The sequence below is a fragment of the Phoca vitulina genome, unplaced genomic scaffold (genome assembly GCF_004348235.1).
Source record: "Phoca vitulina isolate PV1807 unplaced genomic scaffold, GSC_HSeal_1.0 scaffold10, whole genome shotgun sequence".
NCBI classification, from domain to species: domain Eukaryota; kingdom Metazoa; phylum Chordata; class Mammalia; order Carnivora; family Phocidae; genus Phoca; species Phoca vitulina.
The window spans coordinates 26202446-26216329 of record NW_022589713.1 but is presented as its reverse complement, the minus strand read 5'-3'; the positions used below and the strand labels follow the sequence as shown (position 1 = coordinate 26216329).

Below are 13884 nucleotides of genomic sequence, written 5' to 3'. Positions count from 1 at the left end.
TTGGTGTGTGTGTGTCTCTGGCCTTCAGACTGGGCGATGCTGATGCTTTGTGTGTCCTGGGAATGACGGTGGGGCGGGGGGGGAGGCAGAGAGGGAAATACATTTGGATGGACTTGCAGAGAGGAAGGTCGAGCCATGCTGAATTTGGGGAAACCCTCCACAGCAGAGGAACTCTGCATTCGCACATGTTCGAAGAATTTAAGGGATGGGGTATGTGACTTATGCCCTTGAGTGGGCCATCTTACTTGTTAGGCTCTTGAATTTTCTTGCATGAAAGAAAACAATTAGTTTACATTGTGTCCATCTCCTTGGGCCCGAAGACTCGGTGACTTGATTCTGTGGAGCAGGGATCCAGTGTGGTGGTGGCGCCTGGGATCTGTTGGGTCACGCGGGCCGACGCTGGGCATTGCTGCTATCCCCTGCCTCAGGCTCTGCCTCGAGCCCGGCCCCAAACTCCTGCCAGCTGGTCGTTCTGTAGCCAGCAGATGCTGCGCGCAGCCAGCGTGTGTGTGTGAGAACAAGAGGAAGCCAAGGAGGAAGTGGGTGTCATCCTTCTAGCTGGGGTGGGTGGGGAAGGCTGGACACCTGTCGCGTCCGTGCGGCAACAGAAAGGATTTGATTTGGGGGCCTGCCGGGGTGTGCCGTGCATGGCTGAGAGGCCGTGTAAGCCACTGATAGTTGAATGGGGTAGGAGTGTGTGGAGGGATTAGAGACCTGCACTCGGGGACAGGCTCTGACATGCTGATTTGGACTAAGTAGCCCCTGGTGCCCTGGGGAGGTACAAGGCCTGTGCCTCTCTCCTGCCAGAAGCTTTTGGCCGAACTGGGGAGATTTGGTAGGGTGACAGATGTGCCAACCTAAAGCAGGGGGACAAGTGGCCCATAAGTGGATCGGGACGCCCTTGGGTCTGATGCGGATGTGTATGCTTGCGTCCAGAGGTGAGTTGCAGGCTGATGCCTGGCACGGAAGACAAGCCAAGGTGGACTCCATCCTGGATGAACCTCCCCAAAGCCCCCGGCTGAAACCCTGGAGTTAGACCCCACCCTGGTCAGTGTGAGGCCCTGGATGACCATGGGGAGGGGGAGATGGTCCTGCCAGAAACAGGGTCCCAGCATCCTATTGGGTGCCTGGGCCTTCCTCACATCCACGGTCTTGCCACAGTGTATCTTCCAGGTTCCTTTATGATGGTTTTTAAATGTATGATTATTAATCATCTAAGGCAGGAATGCAGATGCTGTTTTAATGAGCACAGCAAGTTCAAGACTATGGATGGTAGCTGAGATCTTTTGTCGCCCTTCATTTCAGGGTTGTGCAGTATCTAGGCCAGTGCCGTCCGGTAGGACTCTCCGTGACGTTGGAAACATTCTGTATCTGCACTGTCCAGTACGGGAGCCACGAGCCACATGTGGCCACGGAGCACTTGAAATGTGGCTAAGGTGACTGAGAAACTGACAGTTCATTGCATTGAAATGAATTTAAATGTAAATAAACACATGTGGCTCGTGCCTCCCGTATTAGACAGTGCAGTTCTAGAAAACCCTGAGTGGGTAATTGCAAACGATAACGTTTGTTTTCTTTTTTACTTTGTATTATAGAAGCTTTCAAATACAAAGCTAGAGTGAATAATGTAACAGAGCCCTGTATATTCTTTGTCCGGCTTCTACGGTGATTAAGCCTTGGCCAATCTTACCCTCCACCCCCCCCAGCTCTCCCCTCTGGCTATGTTGTTTTGAACATAGATAATAGCTTTTTAATTTTATATTTTTAAACAGCTCATATTTAACCTCAGGACAGAGCTTGATCTGATCTTGATTCTTCTAATCCCGTGAGGCTCCTTTGACCCCGGGATCTCTTAAAGAGCTTTGTGGCCTGTCCTCTGAAACAGCTGCGGGCCCTATGTTCTGTCTCAGAACCACTCACGGTCTTCTCATGATTTTCACAGATACACATCATGGACCTTTTATTTAATGTAGAATCTATATCATTTATTCTATCCTGTATTACGCAGCTTACTGTTAACTGATAATGGCTCATCCTGCACATGGTACCAGTTGGGACTGAATGAAAATTGTCCCATACGCTGAGCAGATTTTTAGCTGTGTACAGAATTGCTCCAGGAAAATTGAGTTTGAGAGAAATAATGAAAAGCTCCATGGCACAAGCTGTAATTAGTAAAGTGTGATATGGATGAAACTGTTCAGTGAATCAAATCTATTGAAGTAGAAAAGAACAGATTCTAATAAAAATAACTTTGACTAAAGAAAAATGAAAAAAAATTAGAAATGCTGGAGATGAAAAATGATCAAGGAACTGAATGGGCCTAATGGAATTTTCTCTAGAAAATGCTTTCAAATGAAAATGTATCTACTCTGGGGTAATTCTGATTAAAATGTTTGTATCCAAAACATTCTCGGGAGCCAAACGGCCTCGTCAAAATGACTGGCTCCTATCTCTGGCCACCCTTCGGTTAACCTCAGACAGAAGTTTGAAGGGGATGTGGAAGGATTGGAAGTGTTCAGTATTGAGAGGCTCAGGCTGTCTGGCGGCGGCTGATGATTGGATTGCCCAGAATACACGCAAAAAACTAGAGCTTGAATCACACGGAGAACGGATGCCCCTGTCTGTTGTCCCCTTTGATGTTCATCCCGGACATGCCTCCCTCACTGAGGCCAGAGGGGGGTTTGAGCGTGCCTCAAAGGTTTTGGTTTCCTCAGATGGCCCAGAGAGGAGTCTGGGACTTTTCTTCATGAGCTTCTGGCTGGAAGATGTGTTCTTTCCAGCAGCACAGACAACATTCACTATAAAGAGGCAAGGACAAAATTGTATCCAGCTTACAAAGAGAAAAGCGAAAAAGCAAGGACAGAGGGTCCCCTGCCAACAGTTGCTCAGTGCGGCGACTGTGTCCTGATGCCCGTGGGCTTCGGGGCCAGCCCAGCCCGAGCACTGACCCAGCAGGAGAAGCTGGGCCTCCTTTTCCTCGGTGCCCTGCGGCCCCATGTTCGAGGAAGGGTTGTCGCCGACCTCCTGCTCTGGGCAGCCTCTGCTTCCCCCCAGGCAGGCGTCTTTCTCACTGTCTTTAGAAAAAAGTGGGGCACCCCAATGTCTTCCTTTTCACGTGTGAGCATCCAGGGGTTTCTGGAAGACCCGGTTGCTCTGTAATTGCTTCCACTCCCAGGAGGGCCTGCACCTGGAATGGGTGTGTGATTTTGACAGATGCTTCCCTGTGTCTCTTCCATCCTCCTCGCTCCTCTGTGAGGGGGACCCAAGTTGTTCCCAAGAGCAGATAAGGAAACAATGTTGGGCCGTAGGAGAAGTTGAGCTCGGAAGCATTCAGGATCAGCTTGGGGACCCTGCTGTCCGCACGCTGGCTCCTCACTGTGAGCGCCCTGCTGGGACAGCGGTGGCCGGCTCCTTGCATGCGCTCTGCGAGGAGCCCCATGCTGTCCTTGTGGTTGACCTCTTTTCTCCCTGCACGCCCCCTGCCTATTTGGATCTGTGTAGCAGTGGCCGGCGTGGCCTTGATTCGGGTGCAGGGGTAAGACCGAACTTAGCTTGACCTCTTTGTGAGGAATTTGTAGCCCCAGCAGGTGGTATTTAATAGAAATCGACAACGAAGGCTCAGGCTTTGAGCCTCGACCTCACCTTTGTTAACTGTGTGATCTGGGGCAATTTATTTAACCTTTCTGAGTGTTGGTCTCCTTTATAAAGTAGGGATGATAATTGGACTGAGCTCATAGCGGAATTTTGAGATTGAAATGAGGCACTGTACTCAGAACACCTCTCAGATGTTATCTGACTCCGGATAAATGCTCAAACAGTAACTGCCATCATTACTGTCTTATAACCATCTGTCTCCATCCTTAGGGGTTTGCTAGTACCCAGGTACAAGACTGGTCTCATCGTGGGTCTGTTCTCCGTAACCTGGAGCCGCCCCCAGCTGGAGCATGGCTTTGGGGAGCCATGTGTGACAAGACTCCTTTCCAGTTTCCTTAGCTGCCTAGCTGGTACGTTAGTGCCCCCCTGCATGAGCTGCAGGTGGGAGGCAGCAGTCCCCCACACACTGAATTCTCATCTCATCTTTGGCCCCCCGAGCAGCTCTTCTTGCTGTGTATTAGTTACAGGTAGACTGTCCAATCGTCCAATGCTTATGTCCTTGCCGAAGTTATGCAGGTTGGAGGTAGAGTGGTGGTAAGTGATGGAGAGATACCATCCAGTTTCCATGGGTCAAGGGTAGACTGAAGCCTCGTATTAGAGGTAGAGCAGAAATAGCCACGTTTAGGGGTCAGCAGCTCTGGTTTCCTGGCTGTGATCAGGCACTAAATAGCTGTGTGACATTCAGCAAGTTGTCTTGCGTTTCTGGGTCACCTTTTGAAAAATGAAGGCCTTGAACTGGTTGGTCTGGAAAGTTCCTTCTACCCCGACCCTTTGTTGCAACCAGTGCAGATGTCCAGATACTCTTCCTTCCTGAGCCCAAACATGGGCTGGGCCGGAAGTCTAGTGGACAGCCGGGATTGCAGCCTCTCCCTTCTCCTGGAGGACCTCTCCACTCCGTTCCCCCCTCCCCTCGTTGGTGACACCGTGGAACACTCACACTTGTGAGGCCCTCATAGTCACAGCTGGCCGCAGGCCAGAATCTAATGAAAGTCACTTAGCAAATTCATTCATGAACAGCCTTTTAAAATTCTTTCCGGAGAGCTGTTTCCATGAAAGTCATTAGTATCCATGAGTCATGAAGATGTTCGAAGTTTTCCTGTGTTGCATCTTAGAGCTAAAACCCAGCTCCCCCAACATTTACCTCATCAATACTCTTCTAAGCAGACCCTCAGCCCTTCAGTTTGCTAACTGGGTTTCTCTGATTTGTGCACACCGGGAGTAATATATTAATACTAGGGCTTGGGTCGTTTTTTAGAGTTTGAAGGTAAAACTTGTTGGCATTGGTTGTGCCCAAGATTTCTGGGTGTCCTCCTTCATACACCAGTGAGAACCAGCTAGCCAGCCCCTGTTGGAATTGCTAAGTCAGCTTCTGATTTTGGGGTCATGTGTCCCATTATGACACTGGGAAGCAATCTCGGAGTTAACCCTCCCCAGTTAGGTGTGTGTGTAAACTCACGGATGCCTCCTGTGTTTCCATGACCTAGCCTGGTGCCGACACCCTCTCTTTTGCCAGGTCTTCCCTGGGAAAACTTTGACAAATCATTCTCTCTTCCCTACAGTCCCACAGCACTTTACACCTCTGTTGCTGTCAGAATCTATCTTGTATCGAACGTGTCTATTCTCCCGACTGAATTGGAAGCCCTAATATTGGGGTGGGCCCCTCCCCTCCAGAGATTAGTCTCCAGGAGGTTCCTGGAGCAAGGATACGATAGAATGCTCCCTCCCCTTGTGTGTACACCAGCCTGGTCCTTCCTTGTGAAGGACCAGGTTTTAGAAAATGTTTGATGAAATGCCTTACGAAGAGGCCATGAGCTCTGGGATTATTTAGGAATCTCCAAAAGGTTGGTTCCTCAGGTTTATTAGTAGTAAAACGGGCTGGGAGCAGCCAGAAAGAAGTTGAGTTGAGATTCAGGGCGCCTGGGTGGCTCAGTTGTTGGGTGTCTGCCTTCGGCTTGGGTCATGATCCCGGGGTCCTGGGATTGGGCCCCTCGTCGGGCTCCCTGCTCAGCGGGAGGCCTGCTTCCCCCTCCCACTTCCCCTGCTTGTGTTCCCTCTCCTGATCTGTCTCTCTCTCTCTGTCAAATAAATAAATAAAATCTTAAAAAAAAAAAAAAAAGAAAAAAGTTGAGGGAGATTCGACCAGTCTATGCTAGTTGCTGTAGTCACTTCGGTCAGGTTTGTAGAAGAGTTCAGCTGTAGAGAGGGGAAGATGTATTATCGTTTAGGTTTAGATTTGGCTGATTTAACAGAAAACTGGCTTAAACGTGAGCCTTTATTTTTTCTGTCATTTAAAAATTCCAGAGGTAGACAATCCTAACTTACTTTTCCTCTATCCTTAGGAGGGTTGCCTCATGACCCAAAATGGCTGTTGAAGCACCAGCCATTGTGTTAATATCACAAATGGAAAGACAAAGCAGTTCTCTTGGAAGGCTCACTCAATGTCCATTTATATCTCATTAGCTGGAAGTTAGAAGGGCACTAGCTATCTTCACAGCTGGGAAGTAGGGATTTTAGCTGGCACATTGCCTCACCCTGGGACATACAGGCTCTCTTCCCAGGAAAGATGAAGTGAACAGACAGTAGTGCTGAAGAGCCCCCCAATACTTACTTGAATGAATGAGTAGGTGGGCGAGTGATGGAGAGATGCCATCCGGTTTCTGTGGGTCAAAGGTTGACCGAAGCCTCATATTAGATCTTTGATATGACAAGGCAGGCACGTTTCTGATACTACCGTACAGGAGCGAAGGAGCCTCGTGGAAAATTCAGAAACTCAACAGACCTGACAGAGAGCATGTTCTTCTAAAGGCCCCTTCAGATGGGCCTCCTTTACCCCCGTCTTTGTAGAGATCTCTGGCTCCCTTATATGAACTCATCAGACGGAGATAGCAGGCGAAGAGGTGCTGGGTCTGTGGTAGAGCAACCACATCTCAGCTCTTTCTTTCGTTTGAAGAAAGAAAAGCTTCCTAATTCAAGCGGGGAGACCTGGGGGTAGAGAGTTTACCCTTAAATGTTGCTGAATTGAAATACTAAGATTTTCTAAAAAACACAAATACACATCCCACCTTGGGAAATGTTAGAATCCTGTGGGATTAATTGTTTATTGTCTTCTGGTGTCGGTTCGAAGCTGGTAGGTGGTCTGTGGGGCAGGTGGGGGGCAGCTTAGAAGCGACAGGTGCCCGTGCCGCCCCACTTGCCCGGGGAGTGCAGCTACGCAGACGGAGGGCCCCACCTGGGCTGTTCTCTTACGGGACATCCACAGGCTGGCCTGGAGGCCCGGGGGCTGGAGCGGCGTGTCGTGCTGTCTTGTTACCGTGCGGTGGGTTGGCAGTTCTGCAGGGCCGGGCCCCGTGTCGCGGAGGCGCACTTGCATGGCCATGTGGCCCGGGGCCACAGAGAAGTCCGCTGCAGGCAGGCAGGCCCTTGGGCTGCTGGTTGAAGCATTAGCCTGGTGTCATTCAGCCCCCACTCTTGATTCCTTTCGAAACTTTTTTTTTTTTGACGGCAATATACATATTTTTATTTTTTATTCTATTTTTATTTTTAATTCTAATGTAGTTAACCTACAGTGTTATTTTAGTTTTAGGTGTACAATATAAAGATTCAACAATTCCATGCGTTACTCAGTGTTCATCCTCTATCTTTTGAAACTTTGATCCTCGTCTTTGTCAAGGTCTCCCGCAGATACTGCAGTTCGTGAGGCTGCTTCCTCCTGGCCCCCCACTAGCCCTGCATTTTTCAGGTCATCTTGTCCTTCAGTCCTCCGTTCCGGATCATCCTCTTTTCAGAAGTAGCCCCGGATTCCCTCTCCTGGAAATAATTTGTCCTGCACACCCTCCTACTGTCCGTATCTCCCTCCCTCTTACGGCGCTCTGGGGCACAGCTCTGTGGGACAGACTTTGGATGTCCTCTCCATGCCTGTGTCTGTTCCCTGAGCAGATCGTCCTCCCCGAGGGTAGGACACAGCATGTGTCTGCTGTTCCCGAGGGTGGAGAGTGGCACCCATGCTGTTCCTTGCCTTGGGGGCTGGTGTGTTCCGAGTCTGTTTTGTTCCCCTTCACCGTCTTTGTCTTGTGGTTGTCCAGGACTTCCTGTAAGTCATGTGAGACTCACTTGGGCTGGATGGGGCCCCTGTTGTTCCCCTCTCTCCTGAGTCCCGGGGGCTACCCCGTGGATGTCCCCGGGGCTTGTGTAACTGCTCTGGTTGACCGAGGGTGGGTGGGTGGGACACTGCAGCGGGCCAGCGCTATGCTCTGCTGGGAAGTTCAGAGTGGGGGCCGGAGGGTTTTGTTGCGGATTCCTGATGCAATCTCATGGGCCACTCTTGGGGGAGATGTGTTTACTGTCCAAAAGAAGTAGAATGTGAGCCAGCTATGTCATTTTAAATTTTCTGGTAGTTACAGTTTAAAAAAAAAAAAAAAAAAAAAAGGTGAAATTCATTTTAATAAGATGGGTCTCTTTAACCAAGTACATCCAAAATCCTATCATTTCCTCATGTAACATTATGAAAATTGAGATTGTTAACAATTCTACTAAGTCTTTAAAATCTGGGGTGCTCTACGCTCAGTGGATTAAGGACATTTCCAGTGCTTGCTAGCCACCCGTGACTGGTGGCGGTCTAACGTATGGTCTGCTTTGATTTTCTGTGCCTTCTCCCACTTGACGTTCCTTGAAAGCGGGGGCGGTGTCGTGACTGTTCAGTCCTTCCCCATCGTCGTTGGTGAGTGTGGATTGGGTGACGGCCTGGCTGGCAGAGTGACAGCACGCTTAGTGGGACTTGCAGCACCTGGTATCCGGTCACAGCTCGGCTTCCCGCCAGCTCCGTGTGGCCTGGCTGAGTCCCTCGGGGCCACCTGTAGAACACAGTCGTTGGACTGATCTCCGGGTGCCCTTCTGGTTCTGACATGTTTGCACTGAGCCATGGATCCAGGCAGGGACGGCACTGGGGACCGCTGTATCTGTCCACCGTGGCCTCATTAACAAATGAGAGCTCTGTGAAAGGCCACGGGTGGCCATACCTGTGGCTTGCCATCTCCAGCTCTGACCGAGAGCTGGTATATTTATCTGGGCTCTTGGGTCCTGGACTGTGAAAATCATCTACCCGCCTACCTGGTGCGTGTCCCCTTGCCCAGCATTTACAAGGCCCTGCAGGTACCAGGCCTGTTCCCACTTGGAAAGGCGGAGATGGAATGGGCAGTTCCCAGCCCTCAGGAAGCTCATCTTTTGGAGGGTGTGATGGGCCCAGAGGGGGCCCCTGTCATTTCCTGAGGCCTCACCAGGGTTCTTTCTTGCACAGGCTCAGCTGGAAGCTCAGAAAGCCACGCAGGACTTCCAGAGGGCCACGGAGGTACTCCGTGCAGCCAAGGAAACCATCTCCCTGGCTGAGCAGCGGCTGCTGGAGGATGACAAGCGGCAGTTCGACTCAGCCTGGCAGGAGATGCTGAATCACGCCACCCAGAGGGTATGAGTCACTGCCGGGCGGGCCGGGGGTGGGGGGTGTGCCTGGGTCTCGAGCATGTGTCCGTGTGTGTGGGCATCGACATAGGGGGCCTCCCCCTTGTGGGTGGGGTGTGGGAGCATCCTTCACACTTCCCCTTGTCTGTGTGATCCAGACTACCCTCCTGGTCCTGATGAGCTCTGGGTGCGGTCCCCAAGCAGAGGAGACAGACTCCCAGGCTTGTTGCCTAGAAACGCTCGCTGAATGTCACAGGTTGCCTCTCCATGCGGTCTCTGCTGGCCTGGTACTAAGCCATTCTCAGAGTGACAGTCCCCCAGTCATGGGTATAGCTGTTTCTTCCCTGTGTCATTTGAGGTTTGTCTGGTTCAGATCATCCCTGAAGGTCTTGACTGTGGATTGGGCTTCACAGAGGGACCAGGTTATTTTCCAGGGCCTGTTCCCACTGAGTTCCAGGCGGAATGGCTGAGTATAGAATCCCAGATGGAAGACCTTGATTAACAGCCCCAAACCACGTGGGGCCTGGACTCAGGGTATGTGTGCTGTTAGCGGGACAGTAGGGGCCATGATAGATGAGACCAGAATCCAGTGGGCACTCAAGTCTGGCCTTCGGGCTGGGCCGGGCTGGGCTGGGATTCGAGCAGCCAGCATGGGAACGGGAAGTGGGCTGTGTATGATCTTTACCCCGATTTGACTCCTAGGTTTTGTGCCATTATCGTTTGGCTTTTTACCAGCTCCCATGACCTGCTCTCTGACCACATTGCTCGGAATCAAGACAGCTGCTTGGCTCAGCTGGAGTTCTTACCTCTACCTAACTCCACTGGGTTCTAGGAGTCACACAGAATATTCTTGATACCTATCCCCTTCTCCGGGCTGATTTGCTGCAGGGTGATTGGGAGAGCTGACACGTGGCTTCGGCAGCTCCAACGAAGGCCTTAGATGGAGGGGTTGCAACCCCCCAGGTCTTGCCATCTGTGGGGCTAGAATAGAGAAGTCAGGAGTTAATGTCAGCAGCCTCTCCCTTTTCAGTGTCCCCTGCCACAGTGGCTCAAGTCCTAGGGGATCTGATAATTAAAGATGGCCTTGCGCTTCCCTAAATAGAAAGCCTGACACACAAATGACTGAAGTCAAATCTTTGTACCACCTTCCCCTGAAGCCTGAGATACCTGGCCTGGCTCTGTGTGGCTTTGGGCCTCCTGCCCCCTAGTGGACGTGATGCTCAATCAAACACGGGCTGGAATAGCTTTTCTGGGTCAGCCGGTGAAAAACCAAAGTAGAAGTTGGAAATTTACAAGCCACAGTTTGACAGATGTGGAAATGACCCCCCCCCCAAAAAAGTACATCCTTCCAAGAAATTAAAGTCCTGCTCTTCCTTTTTGTCCTCCCTCCACCCCAACTGAAGATCTAAATCAGCCTTAAGAAATCATTTCAGGGACGCCTGGGTGACTTAGTCGTTAAGCGTCTGCCTTCAGCTCAGGTCATGATCCCAGGATTCTGGGATCGAGCCCCGCATCGGGCTCCCTGCTCAGCGGGAAGCCTGCTTCTCCCTCTCCCACTCCCCCTGCTTGTGTTCCCTCTCTCGCTGTGTCTCTCTCTGTCAAATAAATAAAATCTTAAAAAAAAAAAAATCATTTCAGAAACTCTCTATTCTTTTTTCTTTTTTTTTTAAGATTTTATTTATTAGAGAAAGAGAGAGAAAGCATGAGCAGGGGGAGGGGCAGAGGGAGAAGCAGGCTCCCCGCTGAGCAGGGAGCCTGATGGCGGGGCTCCATCCCAGGACCCCGGGATCATGACCCCAGCTGAAGACAGGCGCTTAACACCTTAACACCCAGGCGCCCCTAATCTTTTCTTTAAAAAGGAACAAAATGTGTCTATGCCTTTTTTAAACCTATTTTGTAAGTTCCAAGGGCCTAGTGTGGCTGGTGAGTGGTTGGTCAAGAAGAGGTTGTCCCCACGACCTCCACACTGTACAACTCTTAGGAGCACCATTCGTACCATCCTCTTTGAGAGTGATGCTTTTTGGGGTGGTGCAGTGCACAACTAGTGGGGCTGTACAGGATGGCCCTCGGCCTCCTGAGATCACATGGGCTCCGAAGGGCCTCGGAGGGTCCTCTGATGTGTGCCCTCACTGAGGTCACTGGAGGTTTCTTGGTCGTGGGGATAACCACTGTGTTCTGGGTCACAGGCCAGGATTTCCCCCCTGGGCTCCTGCTCTCTTCCCCACATTCCTTCATGGTTGCATGGGTTTGAACTGCTGAGGGAGAAGCAAAGTGGGAAACAGACACCAGCAAGAGACAGAGCTGGTGGCAGAGCCTCCCCAGCCATGTCCGGCATTATTGAGAAACAGCCCAGAAGGGGGCGCACTGAATCTGATGGATGGTACAGACCCTTCTTTTGGGCTTGGCTGTGGATCTCCCTCTGGATTTAGCATTTCCCCAAGTGGGGCTCGTGTTGCCTGCTCCCCACACCTCATGGGGCTGGCACACTCAGCCAGCTCTGGCTGATGAAGACGAGGGGTACAGACTCTCTCCTGCCTTGTCTGACAACTGGATACTCCAGGAAGCCCGTTTCTTCAGAAGGGAGCTAGCTTCATCTCATCCTCTTCTTCCATAAAAAGCACCGCTTAATGATCTGGTCAGAGACCCAGAGCTCAGGAAGGTCCTGGCTGTCTTGAGGAAGCAGCAGTGGTTTGGGCTGCGTGTGATTCCCTCCGCGCCCCCCGCCCCCGGGACGGTGGAGGAATACTGCAGTGAGTACCCTTGTTCCTTGTCTAAGGCTGTCGGTGTGTCCCCTTTGTTCCCTTCAGGCTTCTTATGGGGACGTTGGGCAGCCACACCCTAAAGCCATGGCTGACGCCAGCATTCAAGGAAACCGTAAGCAATGCCAGGAGTCCCAGTGTCCTCGGTTAGGCCACATGTAATGCCACAGACAGGGACAAAGGGACAGTTCTCTGCTCGGGGCTGGGGTCACGGAGGGCCTTAGAAGCCGCAGTACGTGAGGCAGAGTGGCCCAGCAGGCTGAGCCTGCACTTGAGTGGCCTCCAGGGAACACAGGGCCTGGGTCCCTGCTGCTCGCTGCTTGGGGGCTTGGGCAGCAGAGGCCGCTCCAGCCTCGGCCGTTTTGGCCTTGAAGCAGCCTTTGTGGGAAGGTGATCGCTTTTCATCAGATGGGAGAGGAGACGTGGCGTCTGAGGGGAGAGGAATCGGCTCTTCTGATACCTGCCGAAGGAGAACGGAGGGAGAAGGAACTGGGACTTGGAAATGGAGAGGCGTTACCTGTTCACGAACAGGCAGCAGGCGGCCTCTGGAGAGGAGAGGGCACGGAGCCAGCCTCTCGTCCTGGGTGCGGGGATCCCAGGCCTGCTGCCGAGGCCAGCTTCCCTGACGCCACTGGCTATGCGCCACCCGCCTCCCGCACGGCCGTGAGAAACCACCTCCGGGGGCCCCCTCACCCAGGGGTGCAGCAGAAGCCGAAAACAGCCTGAGCCAGTGACTGAGGTTCTGAGGAGACCACGAAACCGCCTTCCCTGGGGACAGGAGGGCCCCGATCTCGGCTCTGGGACGTCGAGGATGGTGGAGCAAGCGGGGAATGCCTCGGGGTTTGCAGAGGAGTTGGGAAAGCCGGAAGCCAAGGCTGCGAGGAGCCCTGCCGGGTGGGTGTCTTCTGGCCAGTGCCGGCGATTCTGCTGGCCTGGGGCCCTGCCAGGAGGTTGTGCCAGCCCAGCCGGCAGCCCCCTTCAGTGCCCGCGGGTCTCCAGGCAGGCCGGCCCCGCTCTTGGAGCATCTACGGTGTGCTGCTGAGAGCAGGGTCCCCTGGGCTTTCAGGAGGCGGCCGGGCTGGCACTCCCAGACCCACATTTCTCTCTGTCCTGCTGACCCAGGAGGAGGGGCAGAGACCTGTGTCTTTCCCCGGATCCTGAGCACAGGCCGCTGCTGGCCTGCATGTGCCTCCTCCAGGGCCCGCTGCCCGCTTGCCGGCCCGGGCTCGATGCCGCGGCTCTCCTGCAGCCGACCCCTCCGGTGCTGCTTCTGGCCGCTCAGGTCAGGCAGGCCTCAAACCTTGCCATCGGGCCCCGGCCGGCAGGTCAGCTCCAGGACGGGCCCTCTCTGGGGAGAAGGTTCTCGGCCATCCTGACAGAGTGCAGGACTCTGTTCCTGTTGGACGTGGTCATCTCCCTTGGGAGCCTTCCAGCTCCAGGGGAGGAGGCGGGAAGCTGAGCCCTGCCGGTCTTCCTTTGTTGAGTCCTGCATGCTCATCCCACCAAGGGTGGCAGATGGGGCTCTGGGACGCGCGGATGCAGGGAAGGGCTGCAGCCTCTGCTGATAAAGCCCCCTTCAGCCAGCCGTGCTTCCTCCCTTCATGTCCGTTACCCCGGCTGCCCACCCTGAAGAGCCCGCCCACGAGCCACCTCTGCTGTCAAGCCCTCCCGACAGCCCCGACCCCATGCCGCCTTGAGTGGCGGCCACGGCTGCTGGCTACCTCTGTGCCTGGGGGCGTCACCGGGGTGCCCTGTGCACACCGCAGGTGCTCACCGTAGGTGACGATGATGGTGGGGACAAAGAAAAGCCCGTTGCAGAAATTGGAGTCTGGACCAGATAGCGATCAAGCCAGGCCTGGAGGAGGGCAAGGGTGGCCCCGGGAGGCCCAGGGCGACGGCAGTGTGTACCCAGTTCTGAGTTGCACCTACCGGTCTGGCTGCTCAGCCCAGCCTGTGGCTGCCTTGAGGCACTAAGGGACTTCCTTGTTGCTTTCTTCTGTGGCTTACCGGTGTTCTCTGT

The 13884-nt window shown here is 53.1% G+C and overlaps 1 protein-coding gene across 1 annotated transcript in view; it reads left to right on the top strand.

Moving 5' to 3' along the window:
- SH3BP5 (SH3 domain binding protein 5) overlaps positions 1-13884 on the top strand; it is a 71036-nt gene that overhangs the window by 47757 nt on the left and 9395 nt on the right. Inside the window, exon 4 of the mRNA XM_032408727.1 lies at positions 8948-9112. Within this exon, the coding sequence (XP_032264618.1) occupies positions 8948-9112 (165 nt within the window). The remainder of the gene's footprint in view (positions 1-8947; positions 9113-13884) is intronic.